General features: G+C 44.4%; 2 protein-coding genes and 1 long non-coding RNA gene across 5 annotated transcripts in view; 1 reads left to right on the top strand and 2 right to left on the bottom strand.

Annotated features, from left to right (window-relative positions):
- Positions 1-15,004, bottom strand: part of PLEKHM1 (pleckstrin homology and RUN domain containing M1) — a 53,103-nt gene extending 38,099 nt beyond the window's left edge. Inside the window, exons 1-3 of one of the 3 annotated variants that reach the window (XR_013762758.1) lie at positions 9,345-9,519; positions 2,812-2,900; positions 41-288 (exon numbers count right to left, since the gene is read on the bottom strand). Coding sequence is in view for 2 of the 3 variants with exons in the window: in XM_079133201.1 (XP_078989327.1) it covers positions 41-288; positions 2,812-2,859 (296 nt within the window). In the remaining variant the exon portion in view is untranslated. Of the gene's footprint in view, positions 1-40; positions 289-2,811; positions 2,901-9,344; positions 9,520-14,828 lie in introns of those variants that run through there. The other 2 variants (XM_079133201.1, XM_079133202.1) reach the window with 2 other exon arrangements.
- A 2,724-nt stretch (positions 15,005-17,728) lies between these two features.
- LOC306656305 lies at positions 17,729-21,083 on the top strand. The gene is made up of 3 exons (XR_013762469.1): positions 17,729-18,217; positions 18,780-18,901; positions 20,530-21,083. It is a non-coding gene; the product is annotated as an uncharacterized lncRNA (long non-coding RNA).
- A 4,699-nt stretch (positions 21,084-25,782) lies between these two features.
- Positions 25,783-26,607, bottom strand: part of LOC306657325 (leucine-rich repeat-containing protein 37A2-like) — a 44,070-nt gene continuing 43,245 nt past the window's right edge. The window contains exons 12-14 of the mRNA XM_079133209.1: positions 26,228-26,279; positions 26,007-26,149; positions 25,783-25,908 (exon numbers count right to left, since the gene is read on the bottom strand). Coding sequence (XP_078989335.1) covers positions 25,839-25,908; positions 26,007-26,149; positions 26,228-26,279 — 265 coding nt within the window. The 3' untranslated portion in view covers positions 25,783-25,838. The remainder of the gene's footprint in view (positions 25,909-26,006; positions 26,150-26,227; positions 26,280-26,607) is intronic.

Below are 26,607 nucleotides of genomic sequence, written 5' to 3'. Positions count from 1 at the left end.
GAAGCTCCTCCCCTAAGAAAACCTCTCCAGCTGATCTCACTTGTGAGTGACAGCTTTCAGGAGGGACCAGAAGACAGGCTGAGGCAGAGGCTTCTGGTGGGCACTTTTCTTCCTTTTCCCTCCAGCCTCCGCGCGAATGTGCTTGGCATGCAGGCCGTGGATAAATACAGCCTCCAAGGCACTGCACATGGTGTTGGCATCTCCATCTTCACTGGTGACCACTGTGTCCAGGGACACATACTGCTTCTGCAGTGCCTTCACAGAGCCCACCAACTTCTTCTTGATGACCTAGGCAGTGCCAAACAGAAGACAAGCCGTTAGAAGAAAATTCTGTGGAGTGTCCCTGGAACATAACCTTAGCCTCTCACCAAATACGTGTGCAGACACAAGCAGACACACCTATATAGGCATCTATAGATTCCTTCAGCAAACTTAGCACATGTTCATTATAGCAAATAAAGATGAAGCACAGTGAAGGAAAGGAAAATCACATAAATCACATGACCCTCCCCAGGAGTACTGTTGCCCAGAGGTAACACTATTGGTATTGTTTTGCATATCATTTGCTGTGGATCCTTTTTGCTTTCTAAATCAAATTCCAGTGAACTGATAGTCATATAATCTTTGGGTTTTTTTTTTTTTTTTGTACTGGGGATTGTACCCAGGGGCACTTTACCACTGAGCTAAGTCCCCAGCCCTTTTTATTTTTTATTTTGAGAAAGGGTATCACTAAATTGCTAAAGTGCTGAGGGTGGCCTTGAACTTGTGACTCTCCTGTCTCAGCCTCCTGAGTCACTGGGATTATAGGCTAGCCATATACTCTTGTGTTTAAAAACTTGCTCTATCATAGAGCAAGGGAACAGGGGTGAAGCTTCCCAGCTAAGTTACATGACCAGCATTCTGCAAAGAATCAACAAGCTAAGGGGCAAAAAATTGCTGTTGTGGAACAATAAAAACATAGAGAAAGGGCTGGGGTAAAGCTCAGTGAAAGCATGCTCAGCATGCACCAGGCTCTGGATTCAAACCCCAGAAAGACACACACATACACACAAATCAAGAAAACAGGAGTATGGCTACATTAAGAAAGATTCTAGGCTTGGGAACCGAAGGCCTACGTTCGGTTCCAGCTCTGTCAGTAACCATCTGAGTCACCTCAGACACTTCACTTAACCTCTGAGCCTCAATTCCCACATGTGTTAAATGGAAATAATATCTCCTGATCTATACTACTGGGGACATCACTCCTTGAGGAAGGGCAGGACCAGTTTTTTATTCATCATTGTGTCTTCGACATGTGGCACTGTGTCTGGTACACATAAGAACTCAATAAATGTTTGTTAAATGAATATATTAGAAAATGTGCAAGAAAGTGAAATACCAACTCAAAAAATGAATGCAAGATATTATTAGTAGATTATATAAAAACTAAAAATCTCCAGACCCCCAAGGCAGGGATAGCCAGAGAGGGGTAATGGCAGGCCCAGAGGGCATCACTGAGTTCTGTAATGTTCCTGATGTCCATGTAAGTTCCAGGTGACCAAATAAAGGTTAAATGAAAAACTAAAACAACAACAACAACAAAACAAAAACAAAAACAAAAACAAAAAAACCTAAAAATACTTTTAAGTGTCTGTAAGGTGTTAAGTATGTAGGAATAGGATAAGCATACACCCTCAAGAAACCTTAGCCTCAAAGAGTCTGCCATGCTATAAGGTCAAACTGACCCCAGCTCTGCTCCTGCTCCAGGGGCCCTCGGTGGGATGGGAGGGCCATGAGGGGTAGGGTGGGGACGGGGAAGGAAAAGGGCCTCTGCCCAAAAACTAGCTGGGAGCTGGGTGCCATGGTGCATGCTGACGATCCTGCGACTCAGGGGGCTGAGGCAGGAGGATCTCAAGGCCCTAAACAACTTGGTAAGACACTGTCTCAAAATAAAATATATAAAAGGGCTGGGGGTGTGGCTCAGTGGTTGAGCACCCCTGGGTTCAATCCCCAGTACCAAAAACGAACAACAAAATACCAGGTGAAGCTGAACCCTCTAGTGGCCAGGAGAGGAAGGTACATTTCTGAGAACTGAAGTTCCTTTCAGGTAGAAAGTTCTCTGAATTGGGGAGAAAAAGCAGGGAGGAAAGGGCAATACTGGCTTCTCCCAAGAAGCCCCCTCAGGATTCTGCTGAGAGACCGGTCCAAAAGCTCTCCAGTTTTCTGCCTCTTCAAGGGAAGCGACAGAGCCAGTCCAGAGTACCCGAGACAGCCCTGGGACTAGCATGGGGCAAAGGACTCTCTAAGAAAGAGGATTTGAGGGACCTGGTAAACTGGTGACAAGCAACTGTGTTTGAAAAACCTTGGAAGATGCCCACATTCAGACATATGTAAGCTACCAATTTGCCTCCACTCTTGAAAAACCAAACCAGTGCCTAGAGTCTGTTCTGCATCAGATCAGCACCTTGACCAAACTGACCTAATCATGGCCTAAGGGCAGAGGGCTGATTGGAAATCCTTCTTCTTCAGATAACTTAATTTCCTGTTTCTATTTATTTATTTATTGCAGTGCTGGGGATCAAATCCAGGGCCTCACACATGCTAGGCAAACCTCAACCACTGAGCTCTTCCCCCTGTTCCTCCAATGTTTTAAAAATAAATCCCCATTTTACAACCAATACAATCTAGAAAGGGCAGGATCTCCCCAGGGTCTGCCTCTGCTATAACCTTTTCTCAGCCTGAGGCCTCTTTCTAGGCACTGCCCATTCATCTCAGTGAGAAAAGCCAATAAAATGGCAGTCCTCCGCAGCCCTTCCCACCCTTGCCACCTACCGGGATGGCAGCCCGGGGGTCCAGTCCATTCTCCACCACTGAGAGCATTTCCACTCAGGCAGCAGCTCCTGAGGAGACTCACATGACACCTGCAGGGAGAGATGGTGGCCAGGTGAGCAGGCTCCCAACTCACCCCAGCAGCCAGAGTTCCCTCCCAGCAGGCAGCAGGCGGAGGCTCACTCAAACTGCAACTGAAAGGCCTTTGAGCAACACAAAAGTAAAAACCGGAAGTGGATTTTAAGGAAGGAAAGGGAAGGAAAAAAAATCAGAGGCTCAGTGCTTGGGAGGTGAGGCCCCCTGAGTGCCACAAGTGCGTGGTTAAGGGCTCTTCATACCAAAAGGTGACCCAAAAGCCAGGGCCTGTGGGATGTGGGTGGGGGTACGGACCACACGCTGATCTAGGGTGCAATGGGGAAGCTTCAGTTGAAGGTGCCAAGAATCAGATGGACCAGGACTCACAATTAACACCGAAAGCCCAACCCTGAAGCAGGCCCCCAATTCTCGTCCCATCCAGGGTCTGCCAGCTCGGCAGTGGAAAGCCCAAGTGGAGCAGCTTCAAAATAGAGAACTCTTAACACACTTCTGCTTCTCCTTTGGGGTGCCAGGGATGTGTCTAAACAGACCAACATGAGTTCTGCTCGCAATCTACCCCTAACCAGCAAGGCACGCGAGGGCGCAGTACCAGATTTCTCAGGCGGAGAGGAAGAATGTGTAAGATTCTTACCGGTATAAATGGCATCTCCAATCCAAAGGGTGTGGCTACCCAAATCTATAAGCAAAGAATGCCACTGCCCCAAATAGTTGGAAGTCAGTACATCATTAAATCCCTCAGGGCAGCTGGCTCCCTCCCTAGACCTGAACCTGAAGGTGCTGTTGGAAGGCCTGGGTGGACCCTCACATCTAAACAAATCTCTAGTGAATATTCTGCTGAGCCTCAGGGGAATAAAAAATAATAATAATTACAGTTGTGTCTGCTCTCAAATCATTATGACCCAGAGAGGTTAACAGAACCAAGGAACGTGACATAGATTGCCTCATTTATGCTCCTCCTAGTCACAGGAGTTCCATTTTATTATCACCACCTGACGGATAAGGACATGGAAGCTCATCAGGTCAAGGAACTATCGTAGGTGCCATGGCTGACAGTGGCCTTGCTCTATCAGCCTCGAGGGTAATGCCAAGCCCAGCTCAAAGGAATCCCAGATTCTGAGTGAGTGCCATGGGTGGGCTGGAAGGAGGACACCTCTACTGGGGACCCAAGAGAGGGTGCAGGGACAGCAAGACTAGCCTGGCAAGCAAGAGTTACAGGAGTGTGGTGGAGCATGGGGTCTGGGAAGGAGAAAGCAGGGTGGCCTTCATTGAGGTTGCTGCTTCCATCTCTGGCCTCTGTTGGCCAAGAAGAAAGAAGGTACAAGGACTTAGGGCCTAGAGTGGACCTTCCAAGGGAGGCCACAGAGGGAGGCAGGTGTGTGTGAAGGGTGGCCCTGGCTGACAACTCACCCTCTGCCACATTTCGTTCCATCTACCAGTGGATTCTCAGAGCTTCCCGAGACCTGCTAACAGGTCATGTTGACCAACAGGCCTGATCCTGGAGGCTGGGTTCCTTCAAAGTTACCCTCATGCTGTCCAACAGGTAAAATCCAGCCTCTGGCTCCAAGACACAGAGTGAAAGCCCAATCCACAATTCCAGTGGCCTAAACCACTCCCTCAAGCCCTTCTAAACACGCCCTCAGGCTCCAAAGTTGCCCTTTCTTCAGCCAGCTTCAAGGATCCTAGGGCTGAGACCTTAATAATCTCAATAATAGCTTGGGTTCATTAAGGCCTCATTAATTAGCTGAGAATAACAGAGCATTTATTAGAAGGGGCTATCAATAATTGGGTGCTCTGGCCAAGGACCAGTTTGCTAAAACAAACAAACAAACTAAACTTGAAGTTAAGAGACATCAGCTGGATGTGGTGATGTGCACCTGCAATCCTAGCAACTTGGGAGGCTGAGGCAGGAGATTGCAAGTTCAAGGCCAGCCTCAGCAACTTAGGGAGAACCTGTCTCAAAATAAAAAGGGTGGGGACATAGTTCACTGGTAGAGTGCCCCTGGGTTCAGAAAAGGGGTGGGGGGTGGGGAGACAAGTAACTTACCTAAAATTAAAGGAGCTGTACTAACAACAGGTCAGAGGGATTCAAACAGGCATTCACAATTTACAAAATAGGATCAAGACTTTGGGGCTCAGGCCACAATTCAGGAAACCTCTACTTTTCTTCAGAGGAAGTCAAAATACCCTACTTATTCATGTCCATTTTGCAGCTCTTCAGGGAGGCAGGAATGTGACCACTGATGACATAAGAACTTGCTGGTGGAAACTAAGAGGCTCTGGATCTCTTGACTGCTGGGTCAGTGTTTATTATCCACTTGGTGGTTCAGACCCCAAATCTACCTTTGGGTGGGCTGGTGTTACTTCCTGTTCTCAGAATATCCTTTACTGATACCAAGAACCAAACTGGAAGGAACCATGGCTTCACTGAAGGGAGTAAGGAGAGAACAACGGCCACTGGGGAAAGACTGGCAGGGGAAAGGTGACTCCCACCATTCAGGAAACCCCCAAACACAATCACACCCCTACACAGACACTCGCTCAACCCTCCGTGGCTTTCCAGAGTGAACAAAGCAAGTTTCTTTGATTTCATTCTCCAACCTCATTTATTTCTTAGAGCAATTCCATGAGAGATGATCATCCCTATTTTACAGAGGAGAAAACGGAAGCTAAGTAGAAACAGGGCTCAGCTAAGGGACAGGATTCTCTGGTCTTCTCGCTCTTCCATCAGATCAAATTATCTCAGGTCTTTGACTTGAAAAATTTTAAGCAAGCGGGGTGGGGGGTGGTGGTGGATGCTGATGCACGCCTGTAATTCCAGCGACTTGGGAGGCTGAGGCAGGAGGATGGAGTTCAAAGCCAGCCTCAGCAACTAAGCAAGACCCTGTCTCAAAATAAAAAATAAAAAGGGCTGGGGATGTACTAAGTGGTCAATGCCCATGGGTAAGATTCCCCAGTACCAAAAAAAGAAAGAAAAGAAAAAAAATTTTAAGCAAATTATTATTCACAGACTCTTCAGAGCTGTGGTCAGAAGCTCCACTTTATTGAATAAGGCCTGTAAGCAACAAGACATAGTCTTGCTGATCAGATTTAAAGCCCCAATCAGCTGAGCCCAAGTCCTTCCCAGGGTACCTGAGTTTTGGAGTTGTCCTCTCTTAAATGTTTTAACACACAGGAAGGACAGTTCTAGTTGTTTTTCTTCATTATACCGCCTGTCCTTCTATATACAGTATGTCCAATTTCACTTCCTCCAGAGGCCGAGGAAGAGATAAAAAGAGAAGAACAGCTTAGACAAGACTTACATTAAACGAAGAAATGGATAAACTGGCTTTACCACTCTCAAAACACTAAAACCATCAGTAAACAGCAACCAATTCTCTTTAGAGACTTCTCAGCCACTCCTAACAGCCTTCTGTCTACTGCCTGAATCTTGCCCCGGTTGTTCAGAACAACAGGCTGGTGTTTATGCCATCCAACTGCTGTACTAATTGATGAGTCATGTTATTTCACTTGGAAAAGAATGACAAAGTTATCTTCTGATTCGGAAAGGCAGCTGATCTTTCAGACATGTGAGTGCTGAATGAGTAAATAGCATCTCCTTCTATCTGAAGCAGGGTGGATTTCTAGACAAGTGTCCTGAATGGGGTGGGATGGAAGGAGAGGATAAGTCCTTCAGAGCAATAGATTAAAATTAAATATGTTGGAGGGTGAGGTAGGGCGTGGTGGCACACACTTGTAATCCCAGTAACTCGGGAGGCTGAGGTAGGAGGATCACAAGTTTGAGGTCAGCCTCAGCAATTTAGTGAGGCCCTAAGCAAATAGATGAGACGCTGTCTCTAAATAAAAATAAAAAGGGCTGGGATATGACTCAGTGGTTAAGCGCCCCAGGGTTCAATTCCCAGTTAGAAAAAAAAATATGCCGGAGGGTAAGAAATTTCTAGCTTCTGATCCCCAGACCAAGGATTAGTGGGCGAAGACAGAACTGTGAAAGTGGTGAACACTAAATATCTTTCCTCCTTCCTTTCTAGCCAGTAGTCCCCACTTTCCCCATATCATTGTCCCATATGCTGTAGAATTCTAACAAGGTGCTTTACCACTGAGCTACATCCCCAGACCTTTCAATTTTTCATTTTTAGACAGGGTCTCACCAAGTTGCCCAGGCTGGCCTCAAACTTGCAATACTCCTGCCTCAGCCTCCCAAGTCACTGGGATTTACAGGTGTGCACCACCGTGTCTGGCAAGGAACAAACTCTGAATGAAAGAAAATAGGAACTCTGCCTGAGTCATTCACCATTGCATTTCTATACCTAGAATTGCGCTTGGCACACAGTGGTACTTGGAAAATGCTTGTTGAATGACTTGACACATACAATGAAAACAGGGCATAGTGCAGGTATGTCCATTTTGAAGACTGTGAGGAGCTGAGGTACACCATTCTGAAGTGGTAGGGGTACCGTGCAGCTGCTGCTAAACAAAGCTGTCATGTATAACTAATTAGAACAAATAAAATAGTTAAAGAAAAAGAAAAAAACAAAACAAAACAAAACAAAGCTGTCAGTAAGGCTGAAAGCCATTCAGGTAAGTTGCATCTTAATGCAAAGATACTGAAGGTAGCACTGCCATTCAGTTTTCAAAAGAAAAGACCATAGCGACAAGCAAAGACAATGGGTCCTCTTGGGGGCCCTATAAATCCTGCCAGAGCTTGGGGTGTACTCAGTGCAAGCATGTGCAAGGCCCTGGGTTGGATCCTAGCACCAAAAAAATAAATAAATAAATTGCCTTCAAATGGCTAACCCTTCTGAAACCAGGTCATCAGAATTCAGAGGAAATGTAAACAAAAAGTCCCCAGGAAGCTATAAATGGTGAGCATGAGGTGCCTCAGAAACATCTGTCTGCCTCAGTTACTGTGAAATAACCTGGCTTCTTGTGTTCGTGAAACCCAAATTGCTAAAATTCAATGATCCAGCACCTACAAAAGAGGAAGTAATGCAACAGCTTCTGAACCCAACTACGTCTCAGTTTCCTCATGGACCCACTCACCTCTACTCTTCACATGTAACATGACTCTGACACCATGTGTCCCCTGTGTTTAGTGCTGGAACTGATCTGCCATCAGCTCTGGCAAGGAGCACTGAGACAGGATCCTCCACAAGTGCCAGGACAAGACACATGGCCATGGCTCTGTAAACAGAACCAACCCCAGTGGCATTCCCTGAGTTTCTCCAGGTCCAGAATACAGTCAAAAGGAAGATGGGCTTCAGCTGTCCCAGGGTGAGTGAGCTGGATGAGTGACCATCACTCACCTTACAGGTATTTCAATGACATCTACCATTCCAACAGTCAACACAAGTAATATAATATGAATGGTGGGAAAAAACGATTCCTGGGGACAGGTATAAGGGACCAGACAACAGGAAAAACCTCTGACCCAAGATTAGGGGATCTCTACTTCCCCAAACTCATTTACCAGTCAAGCTGCTTGGTTAGTCAAGCTGCTCGGCTCTGAGCAAGCACCCAGACCTGACTGTTCAGGGGTAGCTGGTGGGGTTCCCAGAGAGTTCTGCACTAAATTTTCAGGCTGAATGGAAGCTTGGTCAAGAGAAGAATGGGCACAGAGTTGGTGTGAAGAGTTGCTATGGAGACAACAGGTGAAAGGACTTGGATGACTTCTGTTAATAAGAGGGAAGAGGGTGGTAGGAACTGAGGCAACAAGAGTTGGGGACAGTTTAACAAAGACTTAGGGATGGGGTGTCCTCAGGATGGTAGAAGAGGGAAAAAGAAATATATAATGAGCTAGGTAGTTAAGGGCAAAGTCTGTGAAGAAGCTACACACAAAATTTGGGATAAGGCTGAGACCAGAGTTATCACGAAGGGGGCGAGTTCAACAGGGCACCTATTTTTGTGGTAGGTCTTCAATGAGAGGAGGGGAGAGGTAAGATGTTTGGGATAAGCAGAATTTGGGGTGTGTGGGGGGGTGCTGGGCAGAGGTATGGGAGCCGGGGATGAGAAAGCTGAGCCAGAAAAGGGGAAACCTGAATGTTGGGTTTAGGGGAGGTTTGTGCGGAGCATTAGGATTGCCAGACGGGTGAGGATTGGCTAAGAGGAGGTAAGGGATATATCCAGTTCCGAGGTGCAACTGGGTAAAAGAGAGGTCACGAGTGAGGCTGCATTTGCAAGACCGGCGGTAAGGAGATGGGGGCAAGAGCTGAGGTCGGGTCACGGAGGGGAGAAAATGGAGAAGACGTGCCAGCGGTGGCAGCAGGGATCGAAGGCTAGGGTGAGAGCCCAGCGCGGGCTGGGAGAGCAGAGGCTCCGAAGCCGAACTGTCTCGAGGCAACCAAGGGGTCTGGGATCACCGCATGGACTGGAGGACCCACTGTCCGTTCGAGTTACGGCCCCACCGCCCCTGCGCTGCCCTCTTCGCCCCCTGACCCCTAACTCACCAAAAGGAGCGGGGAGCGGGGCTGGGGGCGCTCCTGGCCGCTGCAGCCCCTCAGCCTCCGAACCGACGCTGGGGCCTCCCGGCCACTGACAACAGGAAGCGGCGCCCCAGCGCCTGACGCCATCACGTTGACTCGGCGATAAGGCCCCGCCTCCAGCCCGAGGAGCCAATCGTAGGCCTTGGAGTATCCAAGGGGCGGGGCCAGGGGCGCTTCAAAGCCCCCGGGGTGCCGAGCCCAGTCAGCAGGTGACTGCTATAGATGTCTTCAGGTTCCTGCACGCCAGCCCGGCTCCGAGGGGCTAGTCCACCGGCGCGGGTAGGAAAGCGACTGTACTGCGTCAGACTAGGTCCAGGCTTCTGGGTCCCTGACTCCACTCGGCCTTGGCACCAACTGAGCGACTTTGGGGTAGTGATTTATCCTTACAAAGCCGACGATTGTCCACCCGAGTGGCACCGATAACACCTACTCTGCCTTTGCCTCTCGAGGGCATCAGTACAGCCCAGTAGGCAAAACCTGGGCCCAAATCGGAGCCTTCTTCCTGGTTTTTTGGAGCCAGGAAAACATACCTGTTTTGACGGCGCTTAATACCACGTGATCGCCTTGAGGCGCCTCTGGGCTGTCTCTTGTGTGCGCCATGCCCCCGTCAGCCCTGGAGGCCTGAAACCCAGGGGCTCGCTTTTTCTCTTCCAGCCTTGTAGTTGTTTGTTTTCTTTCCTTCCTAGAAGTGACATCTCTCTTTCAAATGAACTTAGAAGAAAAATGTGGAGTAACGACTGCCCTTTGACCCCAGGGACCGTGCTTTGAGCACTTAACACTTGCAAACTTTGATCAATGAGAGCCTAGAGCCTGAGTCAGGACTGTGCATTGTTGGGGTGGGGAGAGATACTTGCAGGTCCTAAGAGAGCACAAGGGTGACCAGGGACAGGCCAATTCTTGGAAACAAACTACACTGACTTTGGTCGGGGGGGTCTTGTGCTCCCTTGGCTTTTAGGCAAGAAAAGTGTCCCTCATATCTCCACAGAACTTGGGGGCCCAGTGCCTACTTCCATTTATAAAACCGGATATTGGCATTGGTGACCCACCCTGTTCCTGGGCTGCCTGATCAGTAATTCTCCTCCCCTCAGTTTCAGGCTAGATGGGTCACAGTGTTAGGTACAGTTGGCAGTTGAGCAGGAAGATGACAAGTACACACATACAAATTATTCTTTCATGTCAAACATTTTAAACAAGATGGAAGGTAAGGGCTTTTCTAAGGAAACCTACCTACCTTGGAAAATGGATAGCTGTTTCTGGTCATAATCAGCACAGACAGAACATTGATGGTTTGGGACAAGCATGTCCTGCCCCCAAATCAAGCATTCTACGTCCTCTCAGTTATTCCCTTGCAGTTTCACTCAGCTGTTGAATGCAGAACTGTGGAATTCCTCAAAATAACCTCTTGTCTGCTTTTCAGGAGTCCCTATTTCCTGGTCCCTTATTTTCCAGGTTCCTTATCTCTGAAAAGTCTGCAGACTTGTCTACCTCTTCTCCTCTTGCTCTACACAAGGTGAAACTGTACAAAGGCCTGGGGTGGGATGAGGGAGGGTGGAGGAAATGGCAAGAGAGGGCGATGCACAAATGCACATAAGTATTGCACATTTCCACAAAACATTTCATAATGGAGCCTGAGCTCACCAGCTAGACTCCAGATGGGGGGGGGGGGGGGAGTTATCCTGTGACTGCAACAATAATAAAGGCACCTGCAAAATACTGTGGGACCAGAGAAGAGAATTTGAGAGGTTTCCAGATTCATAGTATCTATGAACATGTGAAGAACTGTTGAGTTTGGGCTTAAAGGTTAGTTCAATCCAGCTTCAATCTTTGATCCTCTATTACTCATCTCATTCCCTCGTCTTTTGGTAATAGAACTTCCTGTAACATTGGTCCACTTCATGCTTTGAATATAGCTGTAGCTGCTCTGCCACAGCGACTTAATTATTTTTTATTTTTTGGTACTAGGGATTGAACCCAGGGGCAATCAGCCACTGAGCCACATCCCCAACCCTTCTTCTTCTCTTTTTTTTTTTTTTTTTTTTTTTTTGAGGCAGCGTCTCACTGAGTTGCTTAGGGCCTTGCTAAATTGCTGAGGCTGACTTCAAATTCACAATCCTCCTACCTTAGCCTCCTGAGCTGTTGGGATTACAGGTGTGCACCACCACACCCACACGGAGATTTATTTTTAAAATAGACATGTTTCTTTCCCTCCCCCTCCCTAATCTCAGGGGAAACAGGATTACTCTTCTTCTCCATCCTAGGCCCAGTTATCTGTCCTCGAGCATACCTCCAACCATAGGAATGAAGTAATTCGGATTTGAATGAAGTAATTCGGAATGAAGCCATTCGGGATGGCTCCAGAAGATCTAAGAGATCTATCAAATTAACAAGTGGATTCTGTCTGTCTATCTCTTTTTCTTTCTCTCTCTCTCTCTCACACACACATACACAAATGCGCGCACATACACCACACACACACCCATCAGGGCACACCTGGAATGTAGCCTTTGAATCACCTCTAAAAACTCTCACTTCTCCCTGATGGGCAACCTCTTGGACAGGAGTCTCCTATGGGTTGTTTTTTTTTTTTTTTTCCTTTTTCTCAAAACTGTGTCCTCCTTATAGGAGTGGCACTGGGGACAAGGACTGAGCTTTTGGCAACAGTCTTATTTTACTTTTGGGATGAGCCTCCTTCACTCACTATGATTCTGCTGGGTTTAAGTTCCCTACTCCGGGATGTGTGCAAGACCATGGCCAGCCATTCAGAGCCTCCTCTTCCCTGACCTATGGTCCAACAGGCCGATCAGAAACCTTTTGAGGAAGGTCTTTCTCTGAGCCATTTCTTCTTTACTGATGACCATTCTTGCAGACAAGGGGAGTCCTCTCAAGGCTGAAGCTATCCCAGAGGAAAGTGGAGCTGAGACGCAGATAGGGAGAGGATGCAATGAACCAAGATGCAGCCAGCCTTAAGCCCTTAGGGGTTCCTGTTATGTAACCTTATAGGCCATTTTTTATTCAAGTATATTTTAGTTGGATTTCTTTTATGTGGTACATGAAAAGCCCTAATATATATCTTTTTGAACTTAAGCAAGTTATCTATCCTCCAGCTTCAACTTCCTATTAAATTGAGAATAAGATCTCCCTTCCAAATAGCTATAAGATTTAAAGAGATAACATGCATACACCTTCAGTATATGATTCCTATTAGTGATATAGTGACTATGGGAGACACAGACATGATTTATTTACTCTGCAAAAAGTGTATGATGCACCCATGCATTCAGAGGCCTCCTGCTGTGACAGGTGCTCCAAAGACCTGCAGTTATTAATTGGAAATTACTGTTTCAGAGGTTACCTTTTGAGCAGGCGATTTTTATTTTCCTGTCCCCTCCCAGTCAATGTGCATTCTTCCTCTAAGAGGTAGTTTGGTGTTATGGTTTTCCCCATCCCATTCCCACCTATTTGGCCTAGATTCAGGTTACTTCCAAGCAGAGTCCCCATCCCTCATTTTGTTAATAATCAAACTTGCTTAGGAGACATGGTGCTTGGATGTTGTACGTGTCACAGTACACTTATTTCTGTTACAGAACTGGAAACACCCTTACCAAGAGGAACTATGGCTGTTGATTATTCATGTGGAATAAAATCACAATGACCCACATACATTTCTTAGAGGAAAAAAACTGTCAACCAGTGCATGGCAGCTGGTTGAGTTTTTCCTTTAATGTTCCACTGCTACTTACTAATTCACTTTGCTGCCTGTGAGCTCCTAAGAGCACAGAGAGAGAGATTGGCAGGAGCTAAAAAGTTTTAAGCTGTTTTAAAAAAGTAAAATATCTATTAGCTTGTTTTAGGCAAATTGCAAAGTTATTTCCTGTGAACCACTATCCCAGTAAAGTGACCCCTTATAGGGATTCCTAATTCCCAATTTTTATTTTTTCAGATTTATCATTAAATGCCCAATGTAAACCCATGATATAAAATTCAAAATGTATAAAAAGGCATATTATACTGCAACCTCCCAGTTGCCCTCTCTGAAGACAACCACCATCACTAGTGTTCTGTAATGTCCTTCCAGAGGAATTCTATACCAGCATGTCCATCAGAACTGTAGTGATGAAAATAGTCTACCATGCTGTCCGATATGGTAGCCATTAGCCATGCGACTACTGAGCCCTTGAAATGTGACTAGTGTGACTTAGAAGTTGACTATAAATTTTTAATTTGTATTAATTTAATTTATAATATATTTGCAACATATATAATATTATACATAAATATTACATATATACTTTTTTTATACTAGAGATTGAATCCAGGGTGTTTAACACTGACTATATCCCAAGTCCTTTTTATCTTTATTTTGAGACAGGATCTCACCAAGTTGCTGAGATTCTGGCTAAGTTGCTGTGGCTGACCTCCAACTTATGATTCTCTGAGTCTTGCAAGTCACAGGGATTACAGGTAGACTCCCTTACATCTGGCTAAATTTGTATTTATCCATGTGTAGCTAGTGGCCACTGTGTTGGGCCACACAGTTCTATACAGATAACATACAATGCACAGTCTCATACTGTACATGCTGGATTATATCTTGCCTTGTTCACTTACCAACACCTACATATCTTGGAGATATATTGTTCCAGTCTACCTCATTTTTAAAAACTACTATAAAATACCTAGAAGGGTATTTTATACTTTACAATACCTAGTTGTAATTCATGAAGAGAATTCCTTACTCCATTAGAGAGCCACAGACCATCACTTTTTATAATTATCTCTAAAATCCTCCACATATAGTAGGGTGCAGTGATGCATGCCTGTAATTCCAGCGACTCAGAAGGCAGAGGCAGGAGGATTGCGACCTCAAAACCAGACTAAGAAACTTAACAAGACCCTGTCTCAAAAGAAAATATTTTAAAAAGGGCCAGAAATATAGATCAGTGGTAGAGAACCCCTAGTTCAATCCCTGCCCCCCGACCCAAAAATATCCTCTCCCTGTAACCAACACATCTCACAACAACCCTGTGTTCGCACTCCTCCACTTTAATCAGCCTGGACAGGAGGTAAATTGACATTAAATTTTATTTTATTTTTGTACTGGAGATTGAACCCAGGGGCACTTAATGACTGAGCCACATTTCCACTAACTCTTTTTTGTATTTTGTTTAGAGACAGGGTCTCGCTGAGTTGCTTAGGGCCTCACTAAGCTGAGGTTGGCTTTGAACTTAGGATCCTCCTGCCTCAGCTTCCTGAGTTGCTGGGATTATAGGTTGCTGGGATTAAGGGCACAGTATGGGCTTTAATGATCAATCTCACTGTCTTAAAATTGCCCTTAAGCCACATGGATCCCTGACTAGCTTGGTGCCTTCAGACAGCCTTCCTCTTAGGATATCTCAAGTGATGAGAATCTTTCCAGTTTCAAATGGCCCTTAGAGGAAGCAATGTCACTCACCTGTTTTGGTGTTTAGTCCTTTCTTCTGGAGGCCCCTATTGGGGGCAGCAGATTCAAAATTGGTATGAGACAGATCTCAGCTTTAAGTGGCACAGTCTCTTTACAGTTTATGGGGCAGATACTTAGCACTGTGCACTGTCAGTTTCTCTTTTGTAACAAATCACATGATGAGAATGAAGGAATGGTTTAAAAGTCACCCAGTAATATTTCTGAGTCATCCCTAAGGGCAGGGCTTGGTACTAGGCACTGGGGGAAAGGGAGCAGAGCAGGGTGGAGAGGAAGGGGATGTGATTCTTTTTCAGGGCTCCTGATCTAATAGAGAAGGTGGCCGAGCCACTACATTGCTGGCACTTCCTTTCACTAGGCTGCAATTCCAGGTGACCACTAGAAGAGTGGGTCCAAATTGTGTAACCTCCAAACCAGGGCTCATCACACGCTGAGAGAGAATTACTGGCCCCAGTTTCTGTCCCCCGCTGGCATCCAGGGTTTCAATGCAGTAGAGTGTCCTTTCCTGTCCTCTGGATTTGGGCTTGCTTTGATCCTTCACATGAAGTACAAAAGGCCTTCAGATGTTTTGATGGCCCTTGTGTGCATCTGCCTTCACTGGGAGGAGTGCTTCTCTCCGGCAGCTGCTGCCTCTCCAGCCTGGGCTGCAGAATGAATACACTTGGAACAGAGATGCAGGGAGAGGCGTAGCCAAGTGGTCAGCACAGCATCAGAGACAGATCTATATTAGACAGCTACAGCATTCTGCTGCAGGGAGCCTGAGTCCAATCTGGAGTTTCAGGGTGGTTTGTTACATAGCATTATTGTGGCAATTGCTAAGCCATTCCTTTTTTAGATTGTAAGTCCAGCTGCTACAAGTGACACCTAGCACAACAGTGGGTTAAGAAAGTTCATTGGGTTGTCATGTAATAAGCCAATAAAGAAGTCTGGCGTTTCCTACACACATTGCCATGTAGGAAAGATAGTGGAATGAATCGGACATGACTTTCCTATGTTTATATATGAATACATGACCAGTGAAACTCCACATCATGTAAAACCACAAGATCCTAATTAGAATAAGTTATAATCTATGTATGTATGATATGTCAAAATACAGTCCACTGTCACGTATATCTAAAAAAGAATAAATAATAATAATAATAATAATAGTCTGGTGGCTCATATGTGAGAGACCCAGTCTCTATCTATCTTCCTGCTCCACCTTCCTTGGGGTATGGCCCTCATCTACATGAAGCCCTCTTAGTATTCCCAGTTTAGAAGCCCCTTGAAGAAAGGGACTCTGTCCTAGTCAGCTCTTTCCCCCAGTACCAGAAACAGGTCTGACTTATAACCCAGACTCAGCTCAAGCTGCATCTTTTTCAAGGACTCTCCTTAGGCGACCTTTCCCTCCCTGAACCAATACCTCTTTTCTGTAGAGTTTTTGCCCAATCGTGCATTGCCCCTTCTTCTTCTTCTCCTCCTCCTCCTCCTCCTTCTTCTTTCTTCTTCCTGTTCCTCTTCACCAGGAATTGAACCCTAGGGTTCTTAACCACTGAACCACATCTCTGACCCTTTTATATAATTTTTATGTAGAGACAGGGTCTCTCTGATTTGCCTAGGGTCTTGCTAAGTTGCTGAGCAGCTCTGAACTCACGGTCTTCCTGCCTCAGCCTCCCAAGCCACTGGGATTACAGGGGAACACCACTGCGCCCAGCTCCATCATCTTCTTCTTTTATGTTTTTTCCCCAGTCTGAGGATCAAACCCAGGAGGACTCAACCACTGAGCTACATCCCCAGCCTTTAAATTTTTCATTTTGAGACAGGATCTCACGAAGTTACTGAGATCCTCTGGTCTCAGCTTTCTAAGTAGCTGGGATTACAGGTGGGTATCACAGTGACTGACTTATCATCTGTAAAAACAATGTCTCATTTCTCTGACAGGTTTTACTGGAATCACAGTGTTCATTAATTCAGTGGCCATTGGCCCTTGTGTCTACCTTTATTATTCAGGATTCAGTTAAGAGCTGGTCTTCTGAGCTGTAATTTACCCCTTGGTAAGATGGAGGCAGCCATGTTTTGCACCACCTTGTCCTGGACACCCCTCCCCTCCCACATGTATGCACCCTTACAGTGAGAGGTATATACCTGATCCGTGGACACATAGCTCATCCACAGGCTGGACAGACAGAAATTCTGGACTCAGGCACAAACTCTACCCCATTTAGGATGAGCTAGGAAAGGCAGACTCTGTCTCTTGGGAGTTTTAATTTGGAAAGATGGTTAGAGTAGCACTTGAGACTAATAAGAATTGAATACACTTGAGATACTGATATGTAAAAAACGTTAACTAAGCCTCACTGTGTGTGTCAAGTTTGAAGTAATATAAATATATCCAAATAGTAACCTGGAGCTGCCTGGAATCCTCATCCAGACTCTGGGAAGCCCAGCAGGACAAGGATTTCTATTCTTGCTTTCTCCCCAGCTCTGTCTTTTGGTCTGACACTCTTCTTAAGTCACAATACAGAAGATAAGAGCTTATCTTCATTTTCAGTAAGGATCTTTGGGAGGCAAGTTGGTAGGGCATTGAGGGAACGGGGTCTCTTGCCCAGCATCAGCTAACTGATCAACCAGATGAGGAACTGATAAGCACTCACTTTGTTTGGACCCTAAGCAGCAAAACTTGTTGTATTGCTCCTCTGGGGGACTCAGTACTATACTTCCATGGTTGGTGCTATTCTCCATCTCATATTACTGGGCTGCCAGCATTTTTTTTTTTTTTTTTTTGTTGTCAGTAGGATTATCAATTCTTATTCATTCAGACTTTCTTTTGTGTTTAAGGCTCACTGACCTGCTAATCATGTGGGGAGGCGGGCAGGCAAAAGGACAGTCAGTGTAGGTAATAAATGATTGGGTCAGAAAGATGGGGGCTGATTCAAGAGGAAATAAAATACTAATAGTTCCAGAGAACTTCCCCCTCCAACCTGTTGCCATGGTTACCTGCCTCCAGGGACTTGTTCCTCCCTGCAAAAAGTTGCTAATGAAAGCCCCCAGGGCTGCTCCCTTCCTGCCTGTGTCCCTGGAAGGCTCTCTTCCCACCTTTTGGCCCACCTTTTGGTCGTGTAGGCAAGATGACAGGAGGAGGAGGCATGAGAAGAAAGGAAATCTAAGATGTGTAAAAGGGCAGGACACCCACACTCCCTCAGGCATCAGCTTGGACCCTCTCTTCTGCAGTCACCTCTGTCCCTCTCTCTCTCTGTTCTGTCCTTTAAATAAAACTTTTTGTGCTTGCCTGGGGGTTTCTTGGGTGTTCAGTCTTCAACACCAGGGGAACGGGACTCAATCCTGATTCTCAACACTGGTATCATCTCTGAAGGTCCCACTGACATCGGTAACTGAGGTAAGCTCCTTCACAAGCACCCCACATCTTTCTGAGGACAATAATGGGTACCTGTCAGCTAATTAAATGCAGTTAGTGCAAGCTGCCATTCGATAAGACTAGGGTGACAGGATTCATGGCCTAGGTGGCTCCTAATCATCTGTCCTGCAGGTCAGGCACGTCAGGTTCTGCCAGAACTGTTTCTCATTGTCCTGTCCAGGCTCAGAGCACTTTTGGCTTGGGTACACAGTGTCTCTAATCCCCGTTTGCCTTTGGACATGTGCAGATAGACAAAGGGTTGGAAAAACTGCGAGGTTCTGGTCAGGGCCATTCCCCGGTGAACCTCAAAGGTTTCTCCCCCTACTCCTCTCCCAACTGCCCCTATGGGGAATCCTGTGGCGACTGGTCCATTGAGTGGTACTGGCAAAAGCCCCTGTGACACACCTGCCTCTGAATGAGCCATACTGCAGTTTCCCTCACTCACTTCCCCCGAGTACACCCCTCCCCTGGCCGATCAGACTCTAGGGTTGAGAGGGACACAGAATGGTTTGTAAGGAAATGCCTGGGTTTCCTTTGTTCACAGCCTTTACAAGCCTGTAGGGATTTCCGTTGTCATTTCTGTGCTCCTGTGTGCTTGTCGAGCTTCTTTGACTACAGAAAGGGATATTTATACCCACAACCCTCTGAAGATTCCTTTGGCCCATGGTGAGTGTAGACTTCTTATTCCAGCCTTCACCCCTAGAGTTCTTCTACTGCCAAACCTTGTCTCAATACCAACTGTCTATTTGATAGAGAATCATGGTCATCAGTGGGAAATATGAATTTTAATACCATTCTACAGCTCAGCCTCTTCTGTAAAAAGGAAGAAAATGGTCCAAGGTTTCTATGTGCAGTCCTATGTAAGGACTTCTCAGACCTTGTTTAAAAAATCTAAATTGTGCCAATCCTCCATTCTAAGTGAGGCCAAATCCCCCCAGAAATTCATTAACCAATGGGAGGCTCCACACATACAGATCAAGATTCACTACAAAAGGGGTCCTGTGTCCTCCCAGGGAATTACAAGTCACATGGTGAGGGTGGATAATCCAGAGGCTTGCATTTTTTTTCATGGTCACCCATGAAAAAGCACATGGGTTATGATCAGACTGGTAAGGCAGCAGGTAAATCCAGAGGTCATGCATGGAAGGAGGGGCGGAAACTGCTGACCACTAGAGGCTCCAGCATTTGGGAGACGTTTCCTAACCAAAGAGATAGTTCCTCAGTGCAGGCACCTATGGGTTCTGCTCTTTTGTTCAGTTCCTTTTTGTTGTTCAGAGGGGAGCCTCGTCCTCAAGTATTAATGGGAGATAATGTCTCATAATTATCTACATCCAAATCTGGCCTGATTACTGACAGGGGGAATGATAAAAGGGTCTCCAGAACAAAAAATGGTTAAAATGCCCTATGCATGAGGTTTTGCCTCTCAAGCTCAAAACCGTATCTTCCCTTACTTAGCATCTGCCAGATCTCTCTCTCTCTCTAAGGCTTGCATTTGAAATGTAAATTGCAGGGGCCTGCAGAGCTTGCAAGACTCACAAGGTTTGCAGAGAAATGACTGAGACCTAAGGGGGGGGAGGTTGGCAGTGGGGAGTGTCACTTTTAAATTCAAGTTGCTTGTGGGACCTAAGTAGCTGACTCTCTTATCTCCTTTTGCAGTCTACCATGCTGCTTTCTTAACAAGTTCCTCCCTAAACACTACAGCACAGGGAGGGAAAATGGAATGATCTCATATATATATAAGTCTTCTTTACCTTGAGAATCGTTACCTAAGGATTTCAGGGCTCTCTTATTCTTTCAATATCTGAACTGACTCTAATCTAAGCCAGAAGTGCACTCTGATCTGATAAGGATGTTCTGCTTTCTCCTTTACTAGAGCAATTATGACTTTGCCATTTTGTTTAGAACTCCTGTTTAAAATTCTGTATGTTTGAGCTCATGGTTTCATGGTGAATTCACATTTGATCCTGTGCCCCTAAATTAATATATTTTTCTGATTAGTCTTTTTTAACTATAGAGGTTTTTTACACTCTGTCTTTGTTCACAGGCCAGTTTTCAAGGGTTAGCTCTCAAAGTCTTTGGGAAAATCTCCTTCCCAAAATCCTAAAAAGGACATATAGTGTTGGTGTTGGGAATAAATTTGATAGCCATCAAGGACAAGTGGCCACCTGAACCTTTGATTTCAGTGTCCACCATGGCTACCAGACTTTACACCTAGCATTTCCAACTGTAGAGATCTGCCCTATGTTTAAGTCATAATATAAAAGACTGATAGGCTCTATTTTAATTTCTAACAGGTGGAATCTAATAGAGGTTTTAATAAACATCTGTTGCCTCCTACCTGTGGAGATACACCTCCAAACTGCTACAAGATCTTTGTTTCCTGTTTTATTATGTGTGCAACACCTGTGTATTGTATTGTGTCTACATGTGTGCTTATGTCCACATATCATGTACATGGTATCAAAATTGGCATATAGATAAATGAGCACTCATAAATAAATTTAAAGGAAAAATGGATCCAAATGCCTTTTAGTTCACATGACTTAAAGTGTTCAATTTAAAGACAGATGAGAATAAAGATGTCTTTAAAATTGCTAACTAACAAGTTTTTCTAGATGGTCAGACAACTAATAGAGTGTTGATTTCTATAGAATGTCTAGAATGTAATATCTATTGCTTCTAGGACTTTTCTTCAACAAGGAAGATAGCTAGTACTGCTCACTACACTTGTCTGATATCTTGGTTTTTACAGTTAGAAATGAGTAAATTAGATTTAATATCAATGGGGTTAATCTTCATAAATGTGTTTGTTAGAGACATCTGATTAATTTACAAAGTGCTAAAACATCAACTGCCAAATATAAAATCAAGTACTCTTGACTTCTTAAATTCCATAAGGTAATATATTTAAACATTAAATGTGTTTTTATAAATTGGTAAATGGAAAAAGGTTTAAGATTGTTTTTGTGTCTTCACTAAAAACATTACTAAGTGTTAAAGTTCTATCAGGTGAAATTTATATACAAGTATAAGAGGCCTCAGTTGGATTTCAATTAAAATACTTTAAGAACATAAACGTACTTCATCTTATTAAAATGGAATAACATCTAAATTAAAAAATTTTATAAGGGTTGTTTCAGAATGTGAATTTAAAACAGGGGTAAACAACCAGAAAGGAGATATAAGAAGGTTCTAGGTATGGAAATATGTTTTAATATGAAAATAGAAGAAAAAATAAATTTTTCTGGATGAGAAAGTCTTTGTGTGGTAAAAAGTTGTAAAATGTGTAAGTAAGTTGCAAAAAGTTTATGGAGGGCAAATTTCAAAAAGTTCATGTGTAACTAAGTTGGTTATATATATAAGTAGCACAATTAATTAAAGTTATTGAAGGTTTTCCCCTAAGGTCAAATATTAATGTACTAATATAAACCAGAGTTTAATCTTCTATGGGTTGAAGTAACAAAGATTTCTTAAAACATTAATCTGCTCTTATCTATCAAGATAATTTCTTGTGTCTGTTAAGTTTTATTATTTAGAGGAACTAGTCTGGTTAAACAACAACTGCTAATTTATAGTATTACACTACATTACAGATCCTGAATTTTTCTTTACAACTGAACTTGGTTCATATAAGAACAACATTGTAATTGTGGTGCTGTTACTGGCCTCTTTGTGTACTAAATGTATTTGTATCTTCCAAGTATACAAATCTTTTTTTGTGTGGGGATGGGTACCAGGGATTGAACTCAGGGGCACTGGACCACTGAGCCACATACCCAGCCCTGTTTTGTATTTTATTTAGAGAAGGGGGTCTCACTGAGTTGCTTAGCACCTCACTTTTGCCGAGGCTGGCTTTGCACTTGCCATCCTCCTGTCTCAACCTCCTGAGCCACTGGGATTACAGGTTTGTGCCACTGTACCTGGCTATAAATCTTTTAAATATAAGGTTTAGAAGAACATTTTACCCACTTCAAACTAAACTTTAAAGATTTGGGATTATAAAAATTATGTTTCTTAGTTCATAGCTATTATTACAGACTAAATATGTTGTTACTCTTGTTAATTTCATTTTGTATTTTCCTTGTAAACTTTATAACTACTATCTGTTAGTGTCTTACAGAAGTATAACTTCTAATATAACAACCTGAATTAATTTGAACTAACAGGCCATCACCTACAGGACAGACAGGATGTAAGGCTAACTTCTAGTACTCATACAGACCCCAATTAAATAGAAGGGGTAAATAATCGTAAAGTTATAGACATTATAACTTTAGACATTAAAGTTAAGACCCAGTACTCTAAGACTGCTGAAACTGGCTAGGCTAAATGTTTAAGACTAAAGTTTAGAGACTAAAGTTAAGAAAGCACTTGCCCTCTGGGGTCAGCTGGAACCCAGGGAATAAAGGGACTTCTCTAAGGGCTTTGCAACTCTGGGCCTCATGACATCCTGATCATGGGGTTTAATGAGACCCTGGACAACAGAAAGCTGACCAGTGCACGTGCTGCAAGGAGGAGGGTCATTGTAGAGGGAGATGTCCCTGATGCTTCCAAGGGAAGCCATGTGGTCAATAAGACCCTGACCCATCCTGACAGATGTCACCAAAGGAGCTAAGAAGATGCTCTCAAGTTCCCAAGAGTGACCCCCTAAGGGAACTTGGCTGAATCTTAACAATAGATAGGAACAAGGTCAATTTGACCAGCTTGGTCTTAAATACCTAGCAAAAACAGTTATAACCAAAGTACAACCATATCTGGGCATTTAAAAGAGAAAGAAAATAGTTCTTTCAACCTAAGATGTACATTTGTGTTAGCCCCATCAAGAGTAAGCAAGACTGGAGGCTACAAAAGAGGGATTCTTAGGAGTGCCTGATAACTATCAAAAGAGACTATCAAGAGTCAGAAGTTTTTTTAGTCAATAGTCAATTTAAGGCCTACAAATCTTCCTAACCTTCTACACAAGTAGGCCTGATCTGTATTTGCTAGTATGATTACCTAGCCCTAAGTGACAGATATAAAGGAATCTCTACTGAACACAGAGGATATGCTAATAAAAAGTATTTTATAAAAATCAGATGACATTAGCTATCTTAACATCTTATGGGGGCATCTTGACATTTTAGAAACTAAGTATTGTGTTTACATTCTTTAACTCTGGCAATGTACTAATAGCCTTAAAGATTTACATTCCTAAATAGAGGCCATGTCCTCACTGGCTCTCGCACCTCCTGGTGAGAGATTACTGTTTTCTTTCATCTTCATGATGTTCATTGACATGTTCCAGATGCTGTGATGTTTATTTCATACTAATCTTATTCCGGTACTTGTCTTTTTCTCTCATAGAAGGACCCACCTCTCAGAAGACTTTATAGCCTATTGCCACCAAATCAAATTTTACCACTGACCCCTCAACTGACCCAAAACATTCCCAAAAGGGAAACCCAAACTGCTTGCCCCATGTCACCCCTCTCAGCCTGAAGCAGCCAGAATAGTCATCGTCCATTTCCCCTTACAACAGTAAAGGTTCTGTTCTCAAGAGGGTAGATTGAGGCTGGGGGGCAAAAGGACAGTCAAAGTTGGTAATAAATGATTGGGTCAGGAAGATGGGGGCTGATTCAGGAGGAAATAAAATACTAATATCTCCTTCTCCTCCAACCTATTGCCAAGGTTACTTGCCTCCAGGGAATTGTTCCTCCCTGCAAAGAGTTGTTAATGAATGCCCCTGGGCTGCTCCCTTCCTGCCTGTACTGCTGGAAGGCTCCTTTCCCACCTTTTGGTCATGTAGGCAAGATAAGGGGAGGAGGGAGACCTGGGAAGGAAAACTAAAATATATAAATGGGCAGGACACCCCCACTCCCTTGGACACCAACTTAAGTCTCTCTCTCTCTCTCTCTCTCTCTCTCTCTCTTCTATTCTTTAAATAAAAACTTTCTGTGCTTACCACAGTGTTTCTCAAGTGTTCAGTCTTCAAAACCAGGGGAAAAGGACTCAATCCTGATTCTCAACACTGGTATCACTAAAGGTGATTTATTAACAACTTTGTCTCTGAGGATGGGAGTGGAGGAATGCTTGCATCTTTTTGCAAATTATCACTTGTAATCCTGCAGTTGTACATGATGCTGGATGAGGCAGGAAGTGGGCAGGTTTGGGGCTAGGTGGAGTTGGAGGGAGCTGAGCACACATGTGACCCTAAGTGGGGTCAGCAGAGGCTGAGGCAGTCCATGAGAGTAGAGAAGTAGCTCTACACATATGTTTTCCAAAATAAAGGCCCAAGGAGGACAATCTTGGGAAATCACTGCTCTTACATGTTCTATACCCTATCCTGCTAGTTGTCCAAGGGTCAGAATTTTAAAAAAGAAAATCCAATAAACCAATATTAATTTTCTACCAGTTTGTAAGGGTAGAGAATCCCCTGCCCAAAACAGGGCATATGTTTGCACCTGAGTTTGAAGGATTGGGAAGAAAGCAGAGCTTGGCCCCCCAGTGCAGCAGGTTCAGTGATTCAAATATTCTGGCAACCCCAATACCCAATGAGAGAGGCCAGAAGGTGGAAGATCTTTGTGGGCAGGAGGTCAGGTATGTTGGAACAATTGTTTCTTGATGAACCAGAAAAAGAGTTCACCAGAACAACTGATTTTGATTTAGAAATCCAGGACTGGGATTGTGGTTCAGTGATACAGCACTTGCCTAGCACGTTTAAGGCACTGGGTTTGATTCTCAGCACCAGATATAAATAAATGAAAAAAATAAAGGTCTATCAATATCTAAAAAAAAAAAAAAAGAAAAAAAGAAATCCAACCCCTTGAAGATGGATGTGTTTTCTGGCCCTCTGAAGCTGATTTTTTATACTGGGGGCAGGAGGCCTAGAAATGCTTTCCAACCTTGTCCACATACCCGCTTACAGAAGCATGGCTGCCACAGAGGATTCTGGTTTCAGACCAGCTCTTCCTGCCTATGCCTTTGTTGTCTGTACACATATATTTAACTATTTACATTTTACTTCTTACTACATGTGTTGGGAGCCACCTATGAACCGTGTTGTGAACTGAGCGATGTCCCAGCCATTAGGCAAGGATCCCCCAGTTTGAGAATGCCTGCATCATACCCGCACCCTGACCTAGCTCACAGCTCCAAGTTCAAAAACAGCTTCCCGGAGATGGGGGTAGCCTTCCAAACAACTTGTTTACTGCAAGACCCCTGCCACACTAAGAAGCAAGCACGAAAACAAGACTCCTCCCACACTGAAACCTCATACCTGCTGATCCCCTTTGATCTGTGCTGCTATAAATAAAGCAAGCACAGGCTTTTTCTTGTTAGAGCCAGACCCTTCTGGTCAGCTTGACCGGCCATGCCCCTGCTTTAAAAATATTCTTGCTTTTTGCCTTTATTTTCGGATATATCACTTTCGTAGCTTTTATTTCATAGCCAGCCCGTCCCTCTGATGGGCACCCACTCTCTTACCCATGTGGGATGTGAGAGAGACACACATAGAAAATTGTGAATTTTATACCTTTTAATATGAGAAAAATAAGTACTTTACAAGCACTGATGAGAAGCCAATATTAGAAAATAAAATTTGCCAGTTGCCTGAGGCAAGGCAGGTTTACTCTCCAGCCTCTTCACCGCCCTCAGCAGAGGCGGGGGCAGAGGTCTGTGATGGGGCTTCCATATCCCTGGGAAAAGAACAAGGCCAAGGCTGTTACTCTTGAAAGGAGCAATCAAGCTTTTCCTTACCTCTTCACTTTAGAATTTTACACCCCCGGCCACTTACCCAGCATCCTTATTGAAAATCTCATCCTCATCAGAGGAGTCCTTGTCATGTAGCTTCTGTGCCATGTTTTTCTTACGAGTGGCATTGAGAGGCCTGTACATATCCCTAAGCCAAAGTGGCCGCCTTAACCAGAAAAAGCCCTCCTAGAAAAGAGAAGAGGGGATATTAATTCTGCTTTCCCTGCCTGCCCTGGCCATACCACTGGTCCTCCTCAAATTTACCTGACTTTCGCTATCTGTTGAGCCTCTCCTACACAGAAATCCAAAAAAGCCCCTGTGGGGGAAACACACATACAAGACAATTAGTGATGGATGCCATTTTTTGGTGTCTTTTTGCAATGTACACCTTTGGTCTTAAAGGACAAAGCCTGTACCTTAGTTCATGAACACAATGAGCAAAATCACTCTAGACTGGTTCCTGAAAACAATTCCCTGCATGCTGGGCTACCAGAATTCTCTATGTGTGTTCCAAAGGGCCACACAAGTATGGGCAGAATTGACAACCCTGCTTACCATCTTGGCTAAGTGCCTTGTGCAGTGCACAACCATACTGGGCCCAAGTATTTTACTCCAGAGCCTTTCACATCAGTTCTCTTTGGATT

The sequence above is a fragment of the Sciurus vulgaris genome (genome assembly GCF_902686455.1).
Source record: "Sciurus vulgaris genome assembly, chromosome: 3".
In the NCBI taxonomy this organism is placed as follows: domain Eukaryota; kingdom Metazoa; phylum Chordata; class Mammalia; order Rodentia; family Sciuridae; genus Sciurus; species Sciurus vulgaris.
This window is presented reverse-complemented; position numbering and strand designations above follow the sequence as displayed.